Below are 19366 nucleotides of genomic sequence, written 5' to 3' on the forward strand. Positions count from 1 at the left end.
ACAAAGAATGCCCTCATTATCACATTAGAAGTGCTGTCTTTGGAGAGAAAAGACAATTGTAAAATTCTGATGGAATTTAATACAATAGCATACTGACTGCCCTAAGAGTTGACAAAATCCATTAAAAATCATAAAGCAGTTTTTAAGGTTATGCTATGCTGAATTATTTAATAACACTACCTACTCAAATTGTGCCCAAGCACACTTACTTTCCATGAGGCAAAAAACGAACTATGATCACAGCTCTGCCTTCCACAAACCATATCATAACCATCAGGTTAGGCAGAGACCTGTTTCAAAACTGCTCTCCCCTTCTAGCATCTTATAGCTGAGAAACTAAAACAGATGGTTATAATGACAGATTCACTTAAGCAGTACGCATCTTTCTATTTTTTGAAGCTCTATTTATAAAATGCTTTCCAAAATACCAGCATCCATATTCACCCACTAGATTAAATCTCAAAAAAATTTCCCAGAAGAAAAATCTTCAAACCACCCCCTTAATTTTAGGCAATAGAATTCTACTCTAAACTAAAGTCTTTCCTGTTCAGCCACTCTGACAAGTACTGAAGATGCTATGGCTTACATCTGCACACTAATCCAGCTGCTCATACATAAGAACAACAAAAATGTATCATCACAAAGACCACTGCACAAATTCAGGCTACACTCAAATCTCAGAAGCCACGAGCACTGAAAACATTTGGGAAACCTTTCGGGTAATTCTGCTGAAAATATGGATGAACTGATGCATTCTACACCTGGCAGCAAAACTGAATTAAGAGCAGCACAAATACCTGCTGGCAGGTATTTGTAAACCAGTGAGTATCTATGCTGACAAAAGCAATGCAATGAATTAAGATCATACAAGATCCTCAGTACTTCTGAACTTCATTCAGAAAGAGTAAAAAATTTCAGATATTTAGAGAACTAGCAATGCTGTGCACAAGAAGCTCAGAGAAGGAAACCAGCAGAAGTTTTAACAGAGCTATTTCCATTAAGGAAGTCACTTAGCAGAAACAATTTCAAACATTTGTACTCTTCTTCAAGTTGGTTTGTTTTGGTTTGGTTTTTTTGTAGCCAAGAAGGATTCTGATGTTTTCAAGAAAAATCATGGATTGAAAGGACTGGAGGACAGTGACATTTTGTCAACATATCCAGAACAGTAAATAGGAAAATGGAAATGGATTGAGCCATAGACTATGATGGAAAAAACAGGCCTAATTAGGAGCTTTGATACCTAAGCCTTGAAACTTTTATTTTTCTTTCTACAAATACTACTTACCCTGAAAGCCAGGTTTAAAAACAATAAATGAACAGCACACAACTTTTACCAACATTCTTTGATATGCTGAAAAATCTTACATATGGAAACTCACTTTTTTCCTCCTGTTACCTATTTGACCGAGAGCAGATTTAGAGCATCTTTGCCTGAGATCAAGAGGTCATTGGGCAAAAATCAAAACATACAAGCATGATCTTGAAAACAGACATTTTAAAAATCAACAATTAGAAGGAAAGGAGTTAACTGAAAAACATTTTGTAACAGAAATGATTGTGGTCAGTTGCTGTCATCCCTGTTAGTAAATACTTTAAATGCAACTTCAGTTGAACAAAAGCTAGTTTTTTAATCAAAGCGCTTCTCCAGGACAGTTCGAAATTTTTTAAAAGCAGTCAATTTAACAGGACAAAAAAAAAACCCAAAACAAAACCACCAAACAAACAAACCCAAATCCAAAACCACCTGAAGACGACCCTTTACAGTCATACAGGAAATACACAGGAACACATCAAAACATACCTTTACATTTTCATGTATTGACTGAAGTTGTGCAGCTAAAGCTACAAATGTTTGATAGATTTTCTGCATAGCCATAGACAAATCTGTAAGATGCACATAAAATATTGGTAAGTACCAATCTCATTATCAGAAGAAAAGATTTAGTGTTTATACCAAAGTAAGAAGATCACCTAAAACTCATACAGCACACAAAACACAAAAACAATTTCATGAAATACAAGATTTGACCCAGAAATTGGGTGCCACAAATTATCCAAGGATTTGGATAATTAATTAATAATAATTAATAAATTTTAATTAATTAATTATAATGAATAACTTTCCAACAGGGCTTCCAACTTTATTTTGAAAGGTACTGTTTTCTCAGATTTATTTTTATATATGTGGTAAAAAGCTTCCTATGATTCTATTATTTAGAAAAAGTAATATTTAAACTAATTTTAACCTAATTACATAGGAACATTTCTACCTCACTGGCTTTTACCTAGATATATTAAATTAGATTTGCTTGCCTTTGTATATATTTTCCACTCTTTCTGACTTAAAACACAGTTAAGTGTTCAGTTGATTTTGACAGAAATAGTAGAATGAAAGCTTTATTTACATTTTAAAGACATAACTAATAAGCATCACAGGATCTCTTAATCTGGCTCTACCAACAAGGATATCATAATCAGAGAAACACAACAGGAAGCTTCTTGCCTTTTATTTGGGATATCCTATTTCCCACACAGATATAAAAGTATTTTCAGGGCATTGGCCCAACACTAAGGCAAAACCTTAGCACCAAAGGGAAAATCTCAAGGATTTTGGCAGAATGAGGTATCTGCTCACAAAAAAATGCTGTTCTCGTAGAAGCACTGAAACAATGTACCAAAGTGGAGGACAGAAAAGTACTGAAGTTGTTCTTTCATTGTGAAAAGATCAGCTACTGTGTTTCCTCTGAATGATGCACATAGCCTGAACACAAATATATTTAGATATATGTACACTGAAATGCATATAGTAGCTATCAAGTTCTTGAAGATGCATAGATCTAGCAATGATTCTTGAACTGAAAATGTTTGCCTGTCCATAGAGGAATTTCACCCTTGAAAAACAGGAAAGCTGTAGAACCAATTCATGCCAGCCCACAGGGTTGTGGAGGCAGCAGTATCTAGGAAGACTGGCTACTAGATATTGCAAAATTTTCAGGACATTCAGAGTCATGGAAATCTGCATGGCAAATGAAGTTTTTTTTGTATGGTAACAGCTACATATGCAATAGAATGTTGACTAGATCACCAGATATTGCTGACAATATGTTTGAACTGACACAACAGATTGAACCTTGCCTACACAAGCAAGGAACCTTTCAATTATAGCAGAAACTGCTGAAAACCTTAGGAAAACCTGTGAAGGCATCCTGCTCATATTCTTGATGGACAAGAAGGTCACACAAAGATAGAGAACCCCCAAGATTCAGCAGATCTTTTACTATGGAAGCTAGATCTAGACGACTAGCAGTTGTTTTGCTTTTTGACATATAAAGTCCATATAAAATTTGTGCACCATTCTGTGATGGCAAGATGTTCAAGTAGCACTTAGCACAAAAAGACAAGCACTTGAAATCATTACTTATTGTAGGACCTGTATCTGAAATGGCCCAGAAGACAAAGCTGTCTATGACCACAGGAATGGTAAACAACTAGAAGACTACTGCCCAGAGGCCAGCATTCTTTGACCAGAGAGATTTTCTTAAGATTGAATGATGTGGCAGCAAACAAAACAAAATGTTCTCTGTTGGTCAGAGCTGAAGGCAATACCAACAGGCCCCAAACTAAGGAAAAGTTCTCATTTTGATCTGGTGCTGACAGATCAGGCACCCACATTTGTCTGGCCAGAAGGCCAGTGCAAAACAGAAGGTGCCAGACATCAGCTAGATGGTGAAGGGAGGGAGATGCAGATGTAAAAGCAAACTAGGCTTAAAAATTGCAACTCAGGAAATGGATCCATGTTAAATAGATCAAGAACCCTTATGAATGGAACTTTTAATTCCAAATCTTTACCTTGAACAACTACAGAATTCATCTGAACACTAATTTGTTCAGTACCTTAAATGAGAAAACCCAACAACAAAAGAGGAGAAAGTTTAATTACTCAGTTTTCATTATAAGTTGCTAAATTCTTTGTGTACAAAAGATTAGAACTGAAACATTTACCTTGTGGAGTTATGTGTGAATTATTTGCTTGAGTAGCAAGATGATTTTCCAGTTCTTCAATTTGTTGCCTGTACTGCTGCAGCTGTACTTCAAACTGTTCGACCAGGATTCTGAAGTAGCTAGATAAGTAATACAGTGAAATTGTATGATTAAACTTTACTAATTTGTCCGAACTTTTTAACCTGATCTCTGATAGCTGCCAATTTTTGTTCAATTAATTGTACAGTTAGGCTGATGTCACTCTACAATCGCAACAAGAGCAAAGGGTATTTTTCATGTCGGAAGACACAAAGATAATTTAAGTGAAGAAATAAAACACTGATTCTATGAAGCATTCCATATAAATGTTACAAGAAGCAAGGGAAAAAAAAATCATATTATGAAGTTCATAGAATCTTTAAACAGTTGGGTTGGACTAGATGACCTTGAAAGGTCCCTTTCAAATGCCCTGCCATAAGCAAGGACATCCTGACCTTGAATGCTTCCAGGGACAGGGTATCCAATATGTCACTGGGCAACTTTTTCCACTTTTACCACGCTCATCAAAAAAGTTTCTTCCTTGAATCTGCCTTCTTCAGTTTAAAATCATCATCCCTGTCATAATAGGCCCTACTAAAAATTCTGTCCGTGCCTTTTGTACAAGCCCCTTGTTAAGTACTGAAAGGCTGCAAAAAGGTCTCCTCAATTCTCCTCTTCTCCAAGTTGTATTATTACTATTTTCTATGAGTAACAGTAACTTACTCTGCTGGGGCTGTATTTTCATGCTGAAGACCAGGAGGAGTTTTCTGTGTTCGCAATGCTATTTCTGCATTCTTTAGTTCCTAAATAAACAAGAGAAAATAAATAAAATATAAGCTTCTGCACAAAGTGTTCAAAAATAAAAATGCTAGGACTCTACTCTTCACTCACATAAAATATTTTCTTCATATATCTAACACTGTGATAAAATTTGATCAGAATTTATCCAAAGAACTGATGATCAGAAAGTTGGAGAACCGCAAATACCAACAAAAGTTTGGGGACAGAACAAAAGATAGCACCCACTGAAAGCACATTAAGTGCTCAGAAGTTGAGAAAATACTGCATTAAATTGTCAGAGACATTTTTTTTTATTTTACTTCAGAAATATTTTAATTATTGAGGGGTAGAGGGGGAAAAAAGCAACAGTCAAGTACAAGGAGGTAACACCTAAAAGAGAACAAATAGGGAAAATAGATTATTTTGACTTTAAAAAAAAATATAAATCACTTTAGAAAAATGCCTCTCTATGGAAATTCTAATGTTATACATGATAATTACAGCATACACTTCTGCTTAATACTTCCTAATAATTTTACCATTAAGAATTTCTCAGCACCTGGTTCTGTGATTATACTCAACTGCATTATGTACAGAAATATAAAAATATCATTAACTAGCTTTTGTTTTCACAGAAAACTGTTGAAAAGGGGCAACTATAGAATAAAATAAAGAAAAACATCAAATTTTTGACTTGAGAATAAATTATCACTTATTTATATAGCAAGCAGCCTTGACATGCTAGTTGAAATAAAGGTGGTACAGAACTTGAAAAGCATCTGCATCAGAACTTGAGCGCAAACTATCTGCACAGTTCAGAAACAGACTGGTAGACAGAGATGTGACTCAAGTTCCCTAAATGAATAGTAGTGCTAATCAAGAAACTTTGGTCCCTGAAACATTGTAGGGTAATCTGGTATTTTTTCCCTCCAAAGCCATCAGAAGAACATGTCTTTGTATTTCTGCTGCTCCAGAGTCTATCATGTTGTTACAAATGTGTCTTCACTAGCAGCTGAATGTATTACTAAAATTGAACTAAAGTGCACACACATTCCCATCTATTGACTTTGCTATGTAGGACTGCTTTCCTGAATAGAAGTCATTTTACTGCTGTTGTACTTCTCTGAAAATACTGACACACAATTTCAGTTTCCCCCAGTAACTTCAAAGAGATCAGAAGTGATTCAATTTTTCATTCCATTTACAGCTGTTTAGTTGGGACACATGTTAACTTGACTGATAAAAAAGGCTAGCTATCCTATATGAAATAATCAGCATACAAACTCTACATAACAAAGGTTATATTCAATTATACCTGTGCAGTTTCAACTTTCAGCTTGTCAATATTAAGAATGTTTCTCTGTAACCCACTGGCAACTACAGAGAGAAGCTGTTTCAAAGCTTTAATGTCTTCTTGAACTTTAAGCATCGCTTTAGAGGACATTCTACTAATTTCTTCCTGAACTTGTTTTTGTTCTTTCACAAATTTCCTGGGGAAGGTAAAAAAACGGGGGTGGGGAGGAAAGAAACATAATATAATGAACCTGAAGTACCCACGTGTTTACCTCTTGGTCACATTATTTAAATAGTTATTAAACTTATTTTTCCAAAACCAAGTACTGAACAGTAAAATTATCATATGGCATAGTACTATCTTAACTCCTAACATGCTAATACTGTAAATAACCAAACCAAAACAAAAGCAATCCCCCTTCCCCAAATTCCTCAATTTTACATAGCAAGTGTTTAAAAACGTTATGTTGACCCCTGACAAACTAAGATACACAGAACATTTTATATATACAGTAATACATAAGCATCTGTGTAAGAGCAATCATCACTTTGAACTCACAAATACAAGGCATGCAGCCCAGTCTACAAACCATTTCCTTCCTGCCTGAGGGAAGACTTTTATAATTCTCTATTCCATACAAGATCCATGATGCACATGCAATATGGATATAAGGTTCAATGCTCACTATGCATGTGCAACAGGCTTAATACTCTGAGAGAGATGGGTACAAGCATATTGTTGGGCAGACCTGTTTACATAAATGCATAAGAAAGTGAGACTGAAAAAAACCCCATACCACACTGAACCACAGTTCAGCTACTAGAACTATTCATTCATTCTGATCCCAAAGCTGACCTGCTGAGAGACCCTGGGCTAGTAACTTATCCTTCATGCAGCCTGCAGGAACGTGTTCTTGTCACAAAGCATCAACATATACATATATACATATAAAGTATACAATACTTTAGCTCAACAACTATCAAAAATAAAAACCACTACTCACTGTAGATTTTCTACATCTTGACATATAACTGGAGGTAGATTTTCATCCTTCAGCGCTTTGCTATCTCTACGAGAGACAATGAATGTTTAGGTGGTTCTCCAATACTCCCAAACATTTTTGCATGACTAGCAAATATCACTAAAACATTCAGTTGAGTGATTACAGTTTTGCACTCATTGCATGAATATTGCAATTGGAGTGACTTGGATTAACGCACACAGATCCTATGCCAGGGTTCAAGCCTGTGGTGTAAGCACGTTGCAAGTTTGCAGAAAACCACTTTTCGTATCAGATGATCAGTCTATACCAGATGCCCGATAAGCTGTAGGTATTCCATTTGAAGGAAGAATTGCTTAAAATCATGACCAAACATTACTAAATTACCTATATGGCAAATGCTGGTTATACAGGTCTTTTTTCAATATCAAATCAGCAGAAAAGTGAAAATATTTGTTTAGTTTTTTTCTATTACAAGATGGAACAAAGAAAATCTGATACTTACTCTGGTCTTGTTCCTGTTTTGTCACCTAGAAGATAAAAACTGTAGGTCATAAAGCTTTGAAGAACAAACAAAACAATCTCAATGAGATTTTAAGGAAGAACTAATGACTACAATCTACTTGATTTCTCGTGATAAGTGGAACAGACTAGGCTGGCTGTAAGAGGAAGTGGGTTTTAATTTACAACCCCTTCAGAGGTAACTATACTTTCAGGAACAATGGCTCAACAGTTGAAGTGTTAACTTCCTGGCACTCAGAGTAACAACCTCTTGTGTCACTACACAAGTCACTACAAACACATGAACAGCTTCTGTTTCTGCTTATGCAACCTCAACTCACTTCGACCTGAGCCCACAAAACATTCAAGTGTTTAAATTCAGCAATGGCAGACTCCTCTCAGATATGAAGGCAATGAACACTTGCCCACTGAGCTTCCTCAAAGAATTCTACTATTGCATTAAGTCCAGAAGTGAGTGCGATTTTACAGAACTGATAATGTTACTGCTTACCTGCCACCTACACTCTCTAAACTGCACATCTGTGGATCAAGATACCAAATGCCCCTGAGTGACAGAACTGAGCTGGAAACAGCATTGTGCATAACAGGGTACAACTACTTCTAGTTATGGCTGTGGCAGTAATTGCATTCCATCCTACAGCAGTCTGCTAGGAAGAGCACTCACTCAGTCCAAGAAAAAGGCTTCACCTTCTTCAGCTGAATCTAATTCACATCCTGTCAGTGCCACTAAGGCAGAAAGCAGCTACACAGCTAATGTTAGTACCACAGACGTTTGAAACTGCACAAGTCAGTGCTCCTGCCAGGAGAAAGTACTACTTTTAGAAGCAACATCAATTTAAACTGTTGGCAGACTCTCACCCAGGAATTCAGACAGATTGCACTCTGGTACAACCATTCCCTATGCCTTCTACTTATAGGAAAAAAATATCTACACAAAATTAGGGGAGAAAAAAGCATGATGGACAAACACCAGAATTTAGGACTTTGCTGATAATCTAAAAAATAGACAGAAAGCTATGCACACTTTGCTTCTGCACTCCAGACACTTCTTTCTGTTGAAGTTGTTGCTATATGTCACAATACTTAAAAGACACAAGTTTGACATCAGATTTTGCTACTTTCTAGGCAAGCAGGTGCTTCTGATTTTACTTTTTTTTAACATTCTCTTAGCAATACAAGAAGAAAATATGTATTAGAATAGGTTTTTATTCCCTGCAACCATATTTTAAAGAAATACTAGATGGTCAGAAGCAAAAACTTTTATTACCAGTTCCAAAAGAGAGAACACAGGCTAGTCCCCATCTATCCTGGGAATGCTAGGGCACTTTTCTTTCAAAGCCATACCACCTCCTTCCTTTTTTTCATGAGGAAAAGGGAAATAAAACCCTCAAAACCATGGTGCCACAACTCTCAAACCTTAATGCAGTTCCTCATATAGTAGTACGAACAACTGAACTGACAGAACTAAGTACCATCACACAGGTAGGGATATTTATAAGGGCTGCTTAAGTCAGCACTAGCCATTAAGGGAAACACTTCTGAATTAAAATCTCAAAAAAAAAGTGTCCTTTGACATTTCCCACTGCTTAGCTAAGGGACCTCTGCTCATCCTGATAGCAACAGTCCAACTCAGCAGTTCCACTATACAACATTCAGGTTACTCATTTAAGTTTCCACCCTAAGAGGTGAACTAAACAACACTACCAAAGTCGATTTTCCTTGTGTGGCTTTCTGGTCCTTATTTTAGGACACTTGTACGTTATGGAAGTATTGTGATATCCTAATATTATAGTGATGGAAATCTCCTAAGTGTCAGAGCCTTTTCATTAACCCAAGTTTCAGTAACAAATTCTAAAACCAATCAGCATCATCCAGAGCACTCCAGTTTTGACAGTCAATATGCCTCTCTTTTACAAGTAAGAGCTCTCCACAAATTATGCTACTCTCTAAGCTGGTTTCATGGACCTTATATATTTTCTTCTCTTTTTAGTTGGCATACCTAATTCAAAATTTCAGTCCTGAATGAAATAAAAGAGATTAAATCAACAGATTCCCCAGTAGAAGCAAGGCAAATTAACAAGAGTCCATATGTCAATGCTCAACATTCCCTTGCTTAAGTACTTTAAAGCTATCACAGAAGTAAAGTTTTTATAACTGCTTTTAACAACCTGACAGAACATCTCATATATAACTACACACCACCAGAAACAGTTTGGAAGAGTAACATCTAAAATGAGGACACTTGAGTTGTGCAGGCTTTCAAAAGAAAAAAACAAGTTTAAGATCTGTTACAGCTGGACAACAGTAATTTCAAACCAGTGCTCTTCATACTTGTAACACACTACTTAAACATAGCTCTGCTCCCCCCTCTAGTGACAATCTGACACAGAGCAGAAACCTGTGAAGGCATCTCTGCAAGCAGCCCTCAGTCTTCACTCCCAAGAAGCTCAAGGATTTACATTCTGGTTCTCAAGCTTATATATATATTTCTAAATTAATTAATTAGTATTACATTGCATTTGCAAACACAATCTTGTTCTTCTGCACAATATCTAAGAATGAAATCAACTGAAATGCCTTTGAAAGAGCAAAGTTAAAGCTGTCAACTTTAATCCCACACTCCTAACCCAATAAAATAGTCTTTGCTGCAGTGTTCTGAGAATTCTCTCAACTTAAAAAATGTTTTAGAACAAACTTACTCTTTTTGTCTGAAGAACTGCTAAAATCAATGCCACCAAGACCTTCACTGGCAGTAGTTGAAGGAGCTGCAGTTGTCCCCAGAGACAAACCCAAAGCATTCTGCCCAAGTCCTACAAAAAATCCAAACAGTATTTTCACCTTTTGCAGTATTATCAAGACTACAACAACAGCACAAATTCTTCCTCTAGAGCTAAGAAAGGAAGCAATGAAATGACAGTGATGTCACTGACACTGACGACAACACTGACAGTGAAATATTTTATTCAGACCAAAACACACCAAAAATAAAGAGCTTTCCATTTCTCCATAGATAGTCACGTATCGTTGTCCTCTCCCCATATGTCATCAACTTCCCTGAGCCAATTATGGGAATGACAAAGATCCCCTTATATTTTCACTTTTGAAAAAGTGTTAAGTAAAAATTAATTTAAGAATAAAAAAGGAGACAATTATTTCAGTTTCATTTTTATTGTCTATGGACAGCAACACTGTTCTTAACTTCTTAACACTGTTAAAAGCTACACTTCCACAATGTTAACACTTTGTATAAACTAAACCTTACAGTGTACAATCACACATTAAATGTCACTGTTTTGAGACAGGAGAAAAAACTAAAATAACTTTCACCTGTTGCCGCTGTGCTTGTATTCTGGAAGAGTGAACCTCCTAAGCCTGCTAAGGCTCCTCCTAAGGAAAGGCCTGTGGAAGCAGTTGTAGTCGGAGCAGTTGTACCACCCAAATTTAATGTAAAGCCAGTAGTTCCTGTAGAGAAAGGAAACCAGATTAATGCAGACACTGCCTTCAAATACATCCATAGACAATCTAAAATAACTGAAAGGTCTGAACAGCATCTTTATCATAATTGGATAATAAGTGTTTTTATTTCCTGCAGAGTTTTCACACAAACCCATAGCCTTTTGAATTACATGTTATTTTGCTTTGCAACCTCATAACCCTAATTAGACCATATTTACCTGCAACTATACAAAAATTGTAGCAGTCGCCCAGAACATTACAGATTCTAGAACCTAGGACAGAATTTATTTTACAGCATAACTGAACTAGTAAATGACACTGATTTTTGTATTAAAATGCTGAAATTTCAATGTTTTAACATTAAAATATTCACACAAGACACATGATACAATAACATTTCCATGGTGGTTTGAGCTGCCTTCTGGAATTAAGCATCCCAACTTTTAGTAATAAAGGGAAGAACTGAGTAGAGAAAGACCACAGGCATAAAGGGACAGTGAACAGAGGACACTGAGCTCGGAAAGGTTGAGCTCAAATGCAGATTTCGAAAGTTAAGAAAAATAAGAGTCTCAAATACCATCATGCATGGTGCAGCTCAGCTGAGTTAAATATGATGACAGGTATGATAATATGAGAAGCAATTTAAAATGTTTAAAAACATTAGTATTTAAAAACATTATTTCCAATGAGAGTTAACCATTTCAGGCCATCCACAATAGGTAGACATTTCCCAAACTTTGCAGCTGCACAAGAAGGAAGCTTTCAATCTTCAGTGAGGTTAACAATAAGAAAAATAACTGTACATGACAAATCAGCTCTTGCTACACTTCTAACGACTTGGATTATATACTGTCTATAGCACTAGGTTCTCTGACCATAATTCTATCTGCATTAGGGTACCAAAATTTAGAACTCGAGAAGTCCAATAAACCCCTTTATTCATGGACCACAAGATTACATAAATAATAGAAAGACAGATGTGGAACTGTTATACAATAAAGTTTTATTGTTAACAAGCAAACAAAAAATAGCCCCATACCCCTAAACATTTTCCTACCTGCTGCAGGAGTTGATGTAAGAGCAGATGATAATGACAGGCCACCCGCTGAGGTAGAAGTAACAGGTAAAGCAAATGGCGTGGCCGAACCTGCAGGTTTGCTGAAACCTAAACTAAAGCCTGTGGTAGCTGCTGATGTGGTGGCAGGTGTGCCTAGAAGAAATCCAAAACCAGTTATCACTCTTGAAACATTCTGTTTAAGAATGAAAGCTAAACTCACCAGCTCTTCTGCATCTCACTTAACCAGCCTGAGTGACACAGCACAAAAGATCACTTGCATCAAGTAAAATATTCCCACAGAACTTTCTAATGAATTTCAGTGGTTTACATCAATTGCACAGGCATTTTTTGCTCCAGAATTCCTAGGGATCCAGTGGGCTTTAATTCTGGACTGGCAATTATACCTACTAGCAATCCTAAAACTGTAAAAAAAACAAACCTACTTCCACCAAAAGCATCTAGTAGATGACACAAACATTGGAAAATAGAGCTATAAACAACACTGCTCAAAATACAGACTACAAATTCTCAATTAGATGCGCACACCAAAATGAATGCACATATCCTTTCAATTTGTAAACAAGAAAAGTATGTTGAGATGTTACTCCCTCAAAGTTTGCTTTTAAACATTTTTGAAGAAAAACAATTTCTACTTCTTGCTGTTTTCATGGTAAGAACACATTCGACGTTCTAGAATCCCTATTACAAAGTAAAGGAGAGTGCACATATATACTCAAACCAAAACAGCAAACACATACTTTGTATTCTCAGTAACTGCTGTTTTGGATGACATAATATCATCCAGCTAGTCAAAAGAATTAATGTTCATCTGCATAGTACTGACTTCCACATATGATTATGTATCACACAGTCTCTTCTGGGTTAGCTGCTGCTTCTCCCTTTTGCCCCTTTGATTTTCTTCTTTATTCAACACTATTTTTTCCTATTTACTGATAGTATGGCTTCCTAAGTTCTTTGACTGCATTGTCTTGTAGCACCCCCACCCTTAACATTAGTGATAATCAAACTCAGTTACTCCTCAGACCTCAGCGGCTGTTTAAAAAGAAAACATAATCAAAACCAAGCTAACAGCAACCCATATACTCCTGTGTTTCTAATGACAACTACAAAATACTCACCACAGATGGATCAGAGAAACAAAAAATATTCTCAAAGTCTGTTCCCAGTTCAACCCTCTTTATTCTTCTTAAAGAGATAATTACCAAACAAACATGTTCACACAGGATTCACTAGACCAAGAGATTCTGTATGAATAATTCTTTGGTAACAGATCTCCCTTCCCTCTGCTGAAGGACAAAACTCATTAGGGGAACACAAATACAAAGTCCAACTTCTGACTGCCACTGTTGTACAAGAACTGAATCCTTTAACAAGTAAGAATGCCCAGAACTTCAGGGCTCCATTCTGATTTACAGCCTTAACATTTGGGTTGCAAAGCAAACAGCAATTAGTAATAGGGAAAAAAGCTCACATTTGATCACTAGCTCTATACATTACAAGAAAGATTTAACTCTTGGGGGTTTTTGTCTATGTAACATTAAAATCCAAATTAGGTCCTTACCTAATGTCAGTCCTGTAGCAATAGTTGTTGCTGTTCCTGCTTTAAGAATGAGAACAAATGAACAGAGTAAGAACAGAAATAGAAGGCCACAGAGAAGCTGTGACAGTAAAAAACATGAAACAAAATCCTGAACTAATGCAAGATTATGAGACAACTATTACACAAGTTATTTTTCTGTAGTGTATTGAAAAATAATATATTAACACAGAAAACAGTATGGGTAAACACCAGCAGCAGAAATCAAAGCACAACTGATTTCAAAAAATGTAACTTGTCTTTGTAAGAAGCTGCTAACAGTGAAGCTGATGTTAACACAGCAGTATATTATCTGAAATTTCAAATAATGTAAAGAAAAAAGATGAAAACTAGTAATTCTACCATGTTTTTTTAGCCACATGGTAGTACATACCATCAGCATGCAAACTAGCAGATTTACAGTATTATGAAAAGGATTATAGAGTCTAAAGTCCTTGTAAAATCCTGTCTTGGTTTAGGGTTTCTGCCCCACTGGTAATTTAAAGAGACTATTCTGGATGCAGTGTTAGGCCACTTCATATTTTAAAAATCATCTGATTAGATTATAAAAAGAATCACTGAAATAAAATTACCCCAGTGTAGCCAACCACAGTAATACAAGCTTTCAGTCTATTGCTGATTTTATTTTTAGTAGATTGGTCCTTAGAACTTTCCCCATCTACTCATATAAGCATACATGAAGAAAAAGACCATTTTATCTAGCAATATTGCAGCAAAGTAAAATTTATTTTTATGTCTGCTTGACAGCTGACAAAAACCCACCCTGTCAGGAAAGCTTTATAATTTTGCACTCCATTTCTGCTATAAGAAGCTGTGTGTTCATAGGCTGAATTAGAGACCTAAGAAAATATTCAATTCCTTCAGGCATATTGCATTGAATATCCCCAAACAACAAACTCAGGAATGTTCATTACTGTAGAATTACAAGTATTGCATTACAAATGCAAACAATCTCACAAAGTTTTAAAATAATTTTAAAATCCAAATTTACCTCAATCTCAAGTCGATTTTGAGCATCCTGGATGAAAAGTTAAGATTTCTAAAATACACCAGGATTCAAACTACAAAACAATTTACACATAGCCCAGAAGTTTTCTGGTAATCACAGTTGTGTTTCCGCTGCACTGGTACCTCTTAATTCTTAATGAATGATCTTTAAGCTACTTAAAGAAGCGGTTTTATAAAACTGTGTAAGTAATATTCTAAACTACAAAATGACTGTAAAAGAGTAAATATTTTAGCATGAGCCAGTTTTTTGAGTAAATATAATTTATATCTTCACTGCTGAATCCCAAACTTGCAGTACAAGAATTCTTTTCTACCTGTACTGGTGCTTCCTAGTGTAAAGCCAGTGGTTGATTTTGATCCAAAAAGTCCACTCCCAAAACCCAATGAAGGAGCCGATGTAGTTGCTGTAGCAGTGGAAGAGCCCAGAGTTCCAAAATTAAGTCCTCCTGTTGAGCTATTACAAAATAAGGCTATTAGCAGTAATTCTATTTCAAAATGAAAACACTCCCCCCTTACATCAATTTCTTTCAGATGCCATCATTCACTTTCCCACAAACATCATTCATCACAAACAACCCAGCTGGGCAAGACAGAGTCCAAGCTCACTGCTACTGAACAGAAAGAACGAGCCCATTTCCCCCTTTCCTTCCACAGCTCTGTAACTCCCATTGCTTCCCTGGCACTAACTCCAGCACTTGTTCAGCTGCTGCTGAGCTGATAGATCTTATTAGACCACTTGGAAATTTAAACTTTTCCCTGCTAGATATCTCATTCATTGTGCCTAATTGTTCTCCCCATGCTACTGAAATGAGAGAACAAATGCTAGAGGAAGCACAGAGATGATAACCAGTCTGTACGATCTTTTCAAAGCAAGTAACAAGTTCAGTTAGTTATCTCTGACCAGAAATTTCAACCAGTGTTGCTTTCTTTCATTCTTAAGTGATAAGCAGAGACACAGAACCATTCACAACAACACTACATCTTCACCCTATCTTACTATCAAAACACACTGAAGCATGAATTAATTTTCTAACCAAAATGCTACCCTTTTGCACAGATTCCAACCACATGCCTACTGTATTTTTTCAGACTGTCTACCTGTCAGAAAGCTACAGAAAAACAACTTCCAGATCTACTTTTACAGATGAATGGGAAGAAAAAGAACAGAGAGAATCAGATCGGTCATCACTAGGAAAATGAAGGCTTTAATACTTCTTTTGGGTGACTACACATTTTAGAGATTTCATGCCAAACAGAAAACAAGCTTTACAATTAGAACAGAACACAGGAGAATACAATAATCATGGTTATCTCCAGCCAATGAAATTACAGCTACTAGCACCCAGATAAGTCTAACATTTAAAAATTTTCTTATTTGATGAAAGATCAGATGAATAATTTATCAGATGAATAATTCGTAATTTCCTGGTCCCATTTATGAGCCTTTTTAGAAACCAGGCTCGATTTTCACAAACACCTGTTGTTTAAGTACAACAGCAACACTGAAACAAAATACAACTTAGACTTCACAAGGAGTTTTATCTTTTAGATGTTCAGTATTCTCTCATTTCTCCCTTATCTCCTCTCTGTTTGTGTATGAGGGCAGCTCCTAAAATAACAAGTCAAACACAAAAGTAAATCCATACCAAAAAAGGTACAACTAGCTCTTGACTTAGAACTTTTCAAACTATGAATAAAACTGATCATGGCAAGCTCAGTTGGCTGCAAGTTCAGAACTAGGTGTGAGTTGCTTTTTAGGCAGTAATTTGGGAAGCAGAGTGGCCAAGAAGTTTAGAAGGACAAAGACTCACTAACTGTCGCACAGGATCCAGAGCCTTTCAGCTGTCTTTACTGCCAAAATTTCAACATACCAAACTGCAGCACCATGACCTAACGACTTGAAACCTTAACCACACAACATGGTGCTTCTCTCACTAGTCAAGAGCTTACGTGCCTCATTTTTTTTCCAGCAGATGACTCTTCTGTGAGTTTTTTGTGTTACAGCATTCCTGCAGAAGAAAGCTAAGGTAAAAACTGAGAAATTGGGCATTACAGGAGGACAAAAAAAACCCCAAACCAACACAAATAAAATGAAGTGGCCTTTTTTTTCAAGGTAGAAAGAATCCAAAATGTGGGAACAAAGTAATGGCAGCATTCCCACCAGCAGGAGAAAACATAGGCCAAAAGAACAGAGATGGAAGGAAGAGGAGCTCAGGTCAGTGAAGTCAGGTCTGAACTCTAATTCTAGAACTAGAATGAAGCACTGCCTCTGGCTAAAGCATACAGTAAGAGAATACCAACTAAAATAGAGTGCAAGTACCTCAAAGGCTGCTGGTGCAAAGCATAAATTAGATAGGCTTGCATGTCACAGAGGCTTTCAAGCCACCAGAATATAATCCCTGGTCACCTAACATTTATGCTTGGACCAGACAATCAAATTCTTTTTCTCTCAACACCTGGCAACATCATCTTAGACCCAGCTCAGAAGAACAGCTGCTTCTTGCAGTCTTAAATATGTTATCAAGCAAATTATCTCACAGGGATGCTCAAAATCAGTAAGAAGGCCCCTTCCTCTATGAGATGCTTTGACCAACAGCCCTGAAGACTGGTCCTGCTTGCAAAAAATAAATAAATGAATAAAAATACAGAGCACCATACTGCTATTACTTAGCACCTATTAAACTATTTTTAAGAAATAAAAAAGCCAGTTGGAACACAAAAAAAATTCCACCAAACAAAAACATTTAAGTTCAATACGCAGTTTTTAAAAGCGCAGATCAACAAGACAAAAGAGTTTCTCTTAGTACATTCAGAAGAATGGTTTTGATTAAACAAATATTATTTTCATATTTGTTGATATATTTGCTGTATATTTGTTAAATATTTGCTCGTTTGAATCACAGGAAACCAACATTAAGAAGGCATGAAGCAAAAGAAGAAAAACTCTTTCAAGTCTACATAAGCTTTACTGTAGAAGTTAAAAAACCAAGCAAACAAAAAACCAACCAAACAAACAAACAACCCCCCCCCCCCAAAAAAATAAAAGCACCACCAAGATAACTCAAAACCCCCAAACATTCCCAATCCTCCAAAACCAAGCAGAAATGACACAAGGAAGTCATCAATCTGTCACAACCATAACATTTATATTATTACAACAAACTCAGAAATCTTATTCCCCTCTCCTATGGGCTCCCAAAGAAGCAATACTGCCATTAACTCAAAGAATTAAATGGATGTCTTTCAGATCCAGATGTTCTGTTCTCTCCATCTCATAGTGCTATTTTCTGATGTTTCTAACAGGTATTTCCAAATGTTGCACCTTAAGCGAAACTCCCTTGAGTAACCACCCCTGTCCATTTAGTTTACACTACAGTGATCAATTCTGATTATATTTGGGAAAGTCTCTGACACAACAGCCTTGATCTTCAACAGAGGTACAACAGCAAGCCGGTCAGAATAAAGAGGTTCTGCTAGTCCAGCTGCGTGCAAAGAAACAGAAAACGGGAAAAAAAAAAAAAAAACAACCCACCAACAAGAAAGACTTACCTGTTATTCTGAGAAACCTAAACCTTAACGCTTGGAGTACAGAGCGTGCTCTATATCACATGCACAAAGTTCTCCTTTTACTCCAAGATACTATACACCAAATACAGGATTATTTTTGTTAGAAAGGGTTAAATCGAACCTAACTTCTAAAACACATACAGAACATCTTTTGGACACTAAACATGTAGGCTCTGGCATCACCGTGCTCCACGCCGCAGACACAAACGCGGGCTCACTTCTGAGAGAAACCTGGATACCCATCTGATTCACATCCTGCGTTCAGAGCGGCAGGCTGAACCGCAGAGGGAGGCATCCAAAGCCAAAGTAAAGCACAATAAGAAGAACAACTCCCTTAATTATTAGCTGCTGAACAGATCGTTCTCTATAGGCACAGAAGAACACAAGGCAGGGGAGGCCGGGGCAGACACGGTGCACCAAGGGCCCTGCGGCCGGGACTGCCGGAGCCCCGGGCCCCTTCGGGAGCGGGCGAGGCGCCGAGCCCCGAGCAGTGCCTCGCTCGCTCACACACACACGGGCCGCCCCCGCCCCCCCGGGGCCCTCTTTCAGGCTGGGCCCGGGCCCACCCTGCAACCCCAGGCCGCGGGGGGCTGCAGGCACGGCCGACCCGAGAGGATCGGGGGAGCCGCGTTACCTCGGCGTGGCGGTTCCGAAGGAAAAACCCCCGACTGCTCCTCCTCCTCCTGCCCCGGCGGCCGCCGTGGAGCCCAGGGTGCCCGCGCCGAAAGAGAAGCCCGTAGACATGGCGGCAGCGGGAGCGGCGGGAAGAGCCGGAGAGCGGGGCCGGGAGCCGGCGGCGAGGGCCGGGTCGCTGGGTGAGCGGGTCGGTGCTGCGGTCGCGGCCCCTCAACCCCGCATGGCGCCCGCCGCCACCTGCGCAGCGAGCGGCAGCACCGAGCGCGCGGGCGGACGCCGGCCACGCTGCCCTCCGCGCGCCCGCCGCGGTGCACCACGGGACGGCCCGGCAGCCCTTAAAGCGACAGCGACGCGCGGGAGCCGCGCTAGGAGAGAGCGCCGGGAGCGCCGCGTCCTGCCCGTGCACCG

At 37.9% G+C, this 19366-nt stretch overlaps 1 protein-coding gene across 2 annotated transcripts in view; it reads right to left on the bottom strand.

The window, feature by feature from the left end:
* Positions 1-19279, bottom strand: part of NUP58 (nucleoporin 58) — a 36517-nt gene extending 17238 nt beyond the window's left edge. The window contains exons 1-12 of one of the 2 annotated variants that reach the window (XM_030944626.1): positions 18957-19279; positions 15070-15209; positions 13712-13747; positions 12130-12282; positions 10944-11078; positions 10316-10426; positions 7600-7624; positions 7098-7163; positions 6116-6290; positions 4744-4823; positions 4003-4121; positions 1802-1884 (exon numbers count right to left, since the gene is read on the bottom strand). In XM_030944626.1, the coding sequence (XP_030800486.1) occupies positions 1802-1884; positions 4003-4121; positions 4744-4823; positions 6116-6290; positions 7098-7163; positions 7600-7624; positions 10316-10426; positions 10944-11078; positions 12130-12282; positions 13712-13747; positions 15070-15209; positions 18957-19066 (1233 nt within the window). In that variant the 5' untranslated portion in view covers positions 19067-19279. Of the gene's footprint in view, positions 1-1801; positions 1885-4002; positions 4122-4743; positions 4824-6115; positions 6291-7097; positions 7164-7599; positions 7625-10315; positions 10427-10943; positions 11079-12129; positions 12283-13711; positions 13751-15069; positions 15210-18956 lie in introns of both variants that reach the window. The other variant, XM_030944616.1, reaches the window with a different exon arrangement.
* Positions 19280-19366: the final 87 nt, after the last annotated feature.

This window comes from Camarhynchus parvulus, chromosome 1 (assembly GCF_901933205.1).
Source record: "Camarhynchus parvulus chromosome 1, STF_HiC, whole genome shotgun sequence".
Taxonomy (NCBI): Eukaryota; Metazoa; Chordata; class Aves; order Passeriformes; family Thraupidae; genus Camarhynchus; species Camarhynchus parvulus.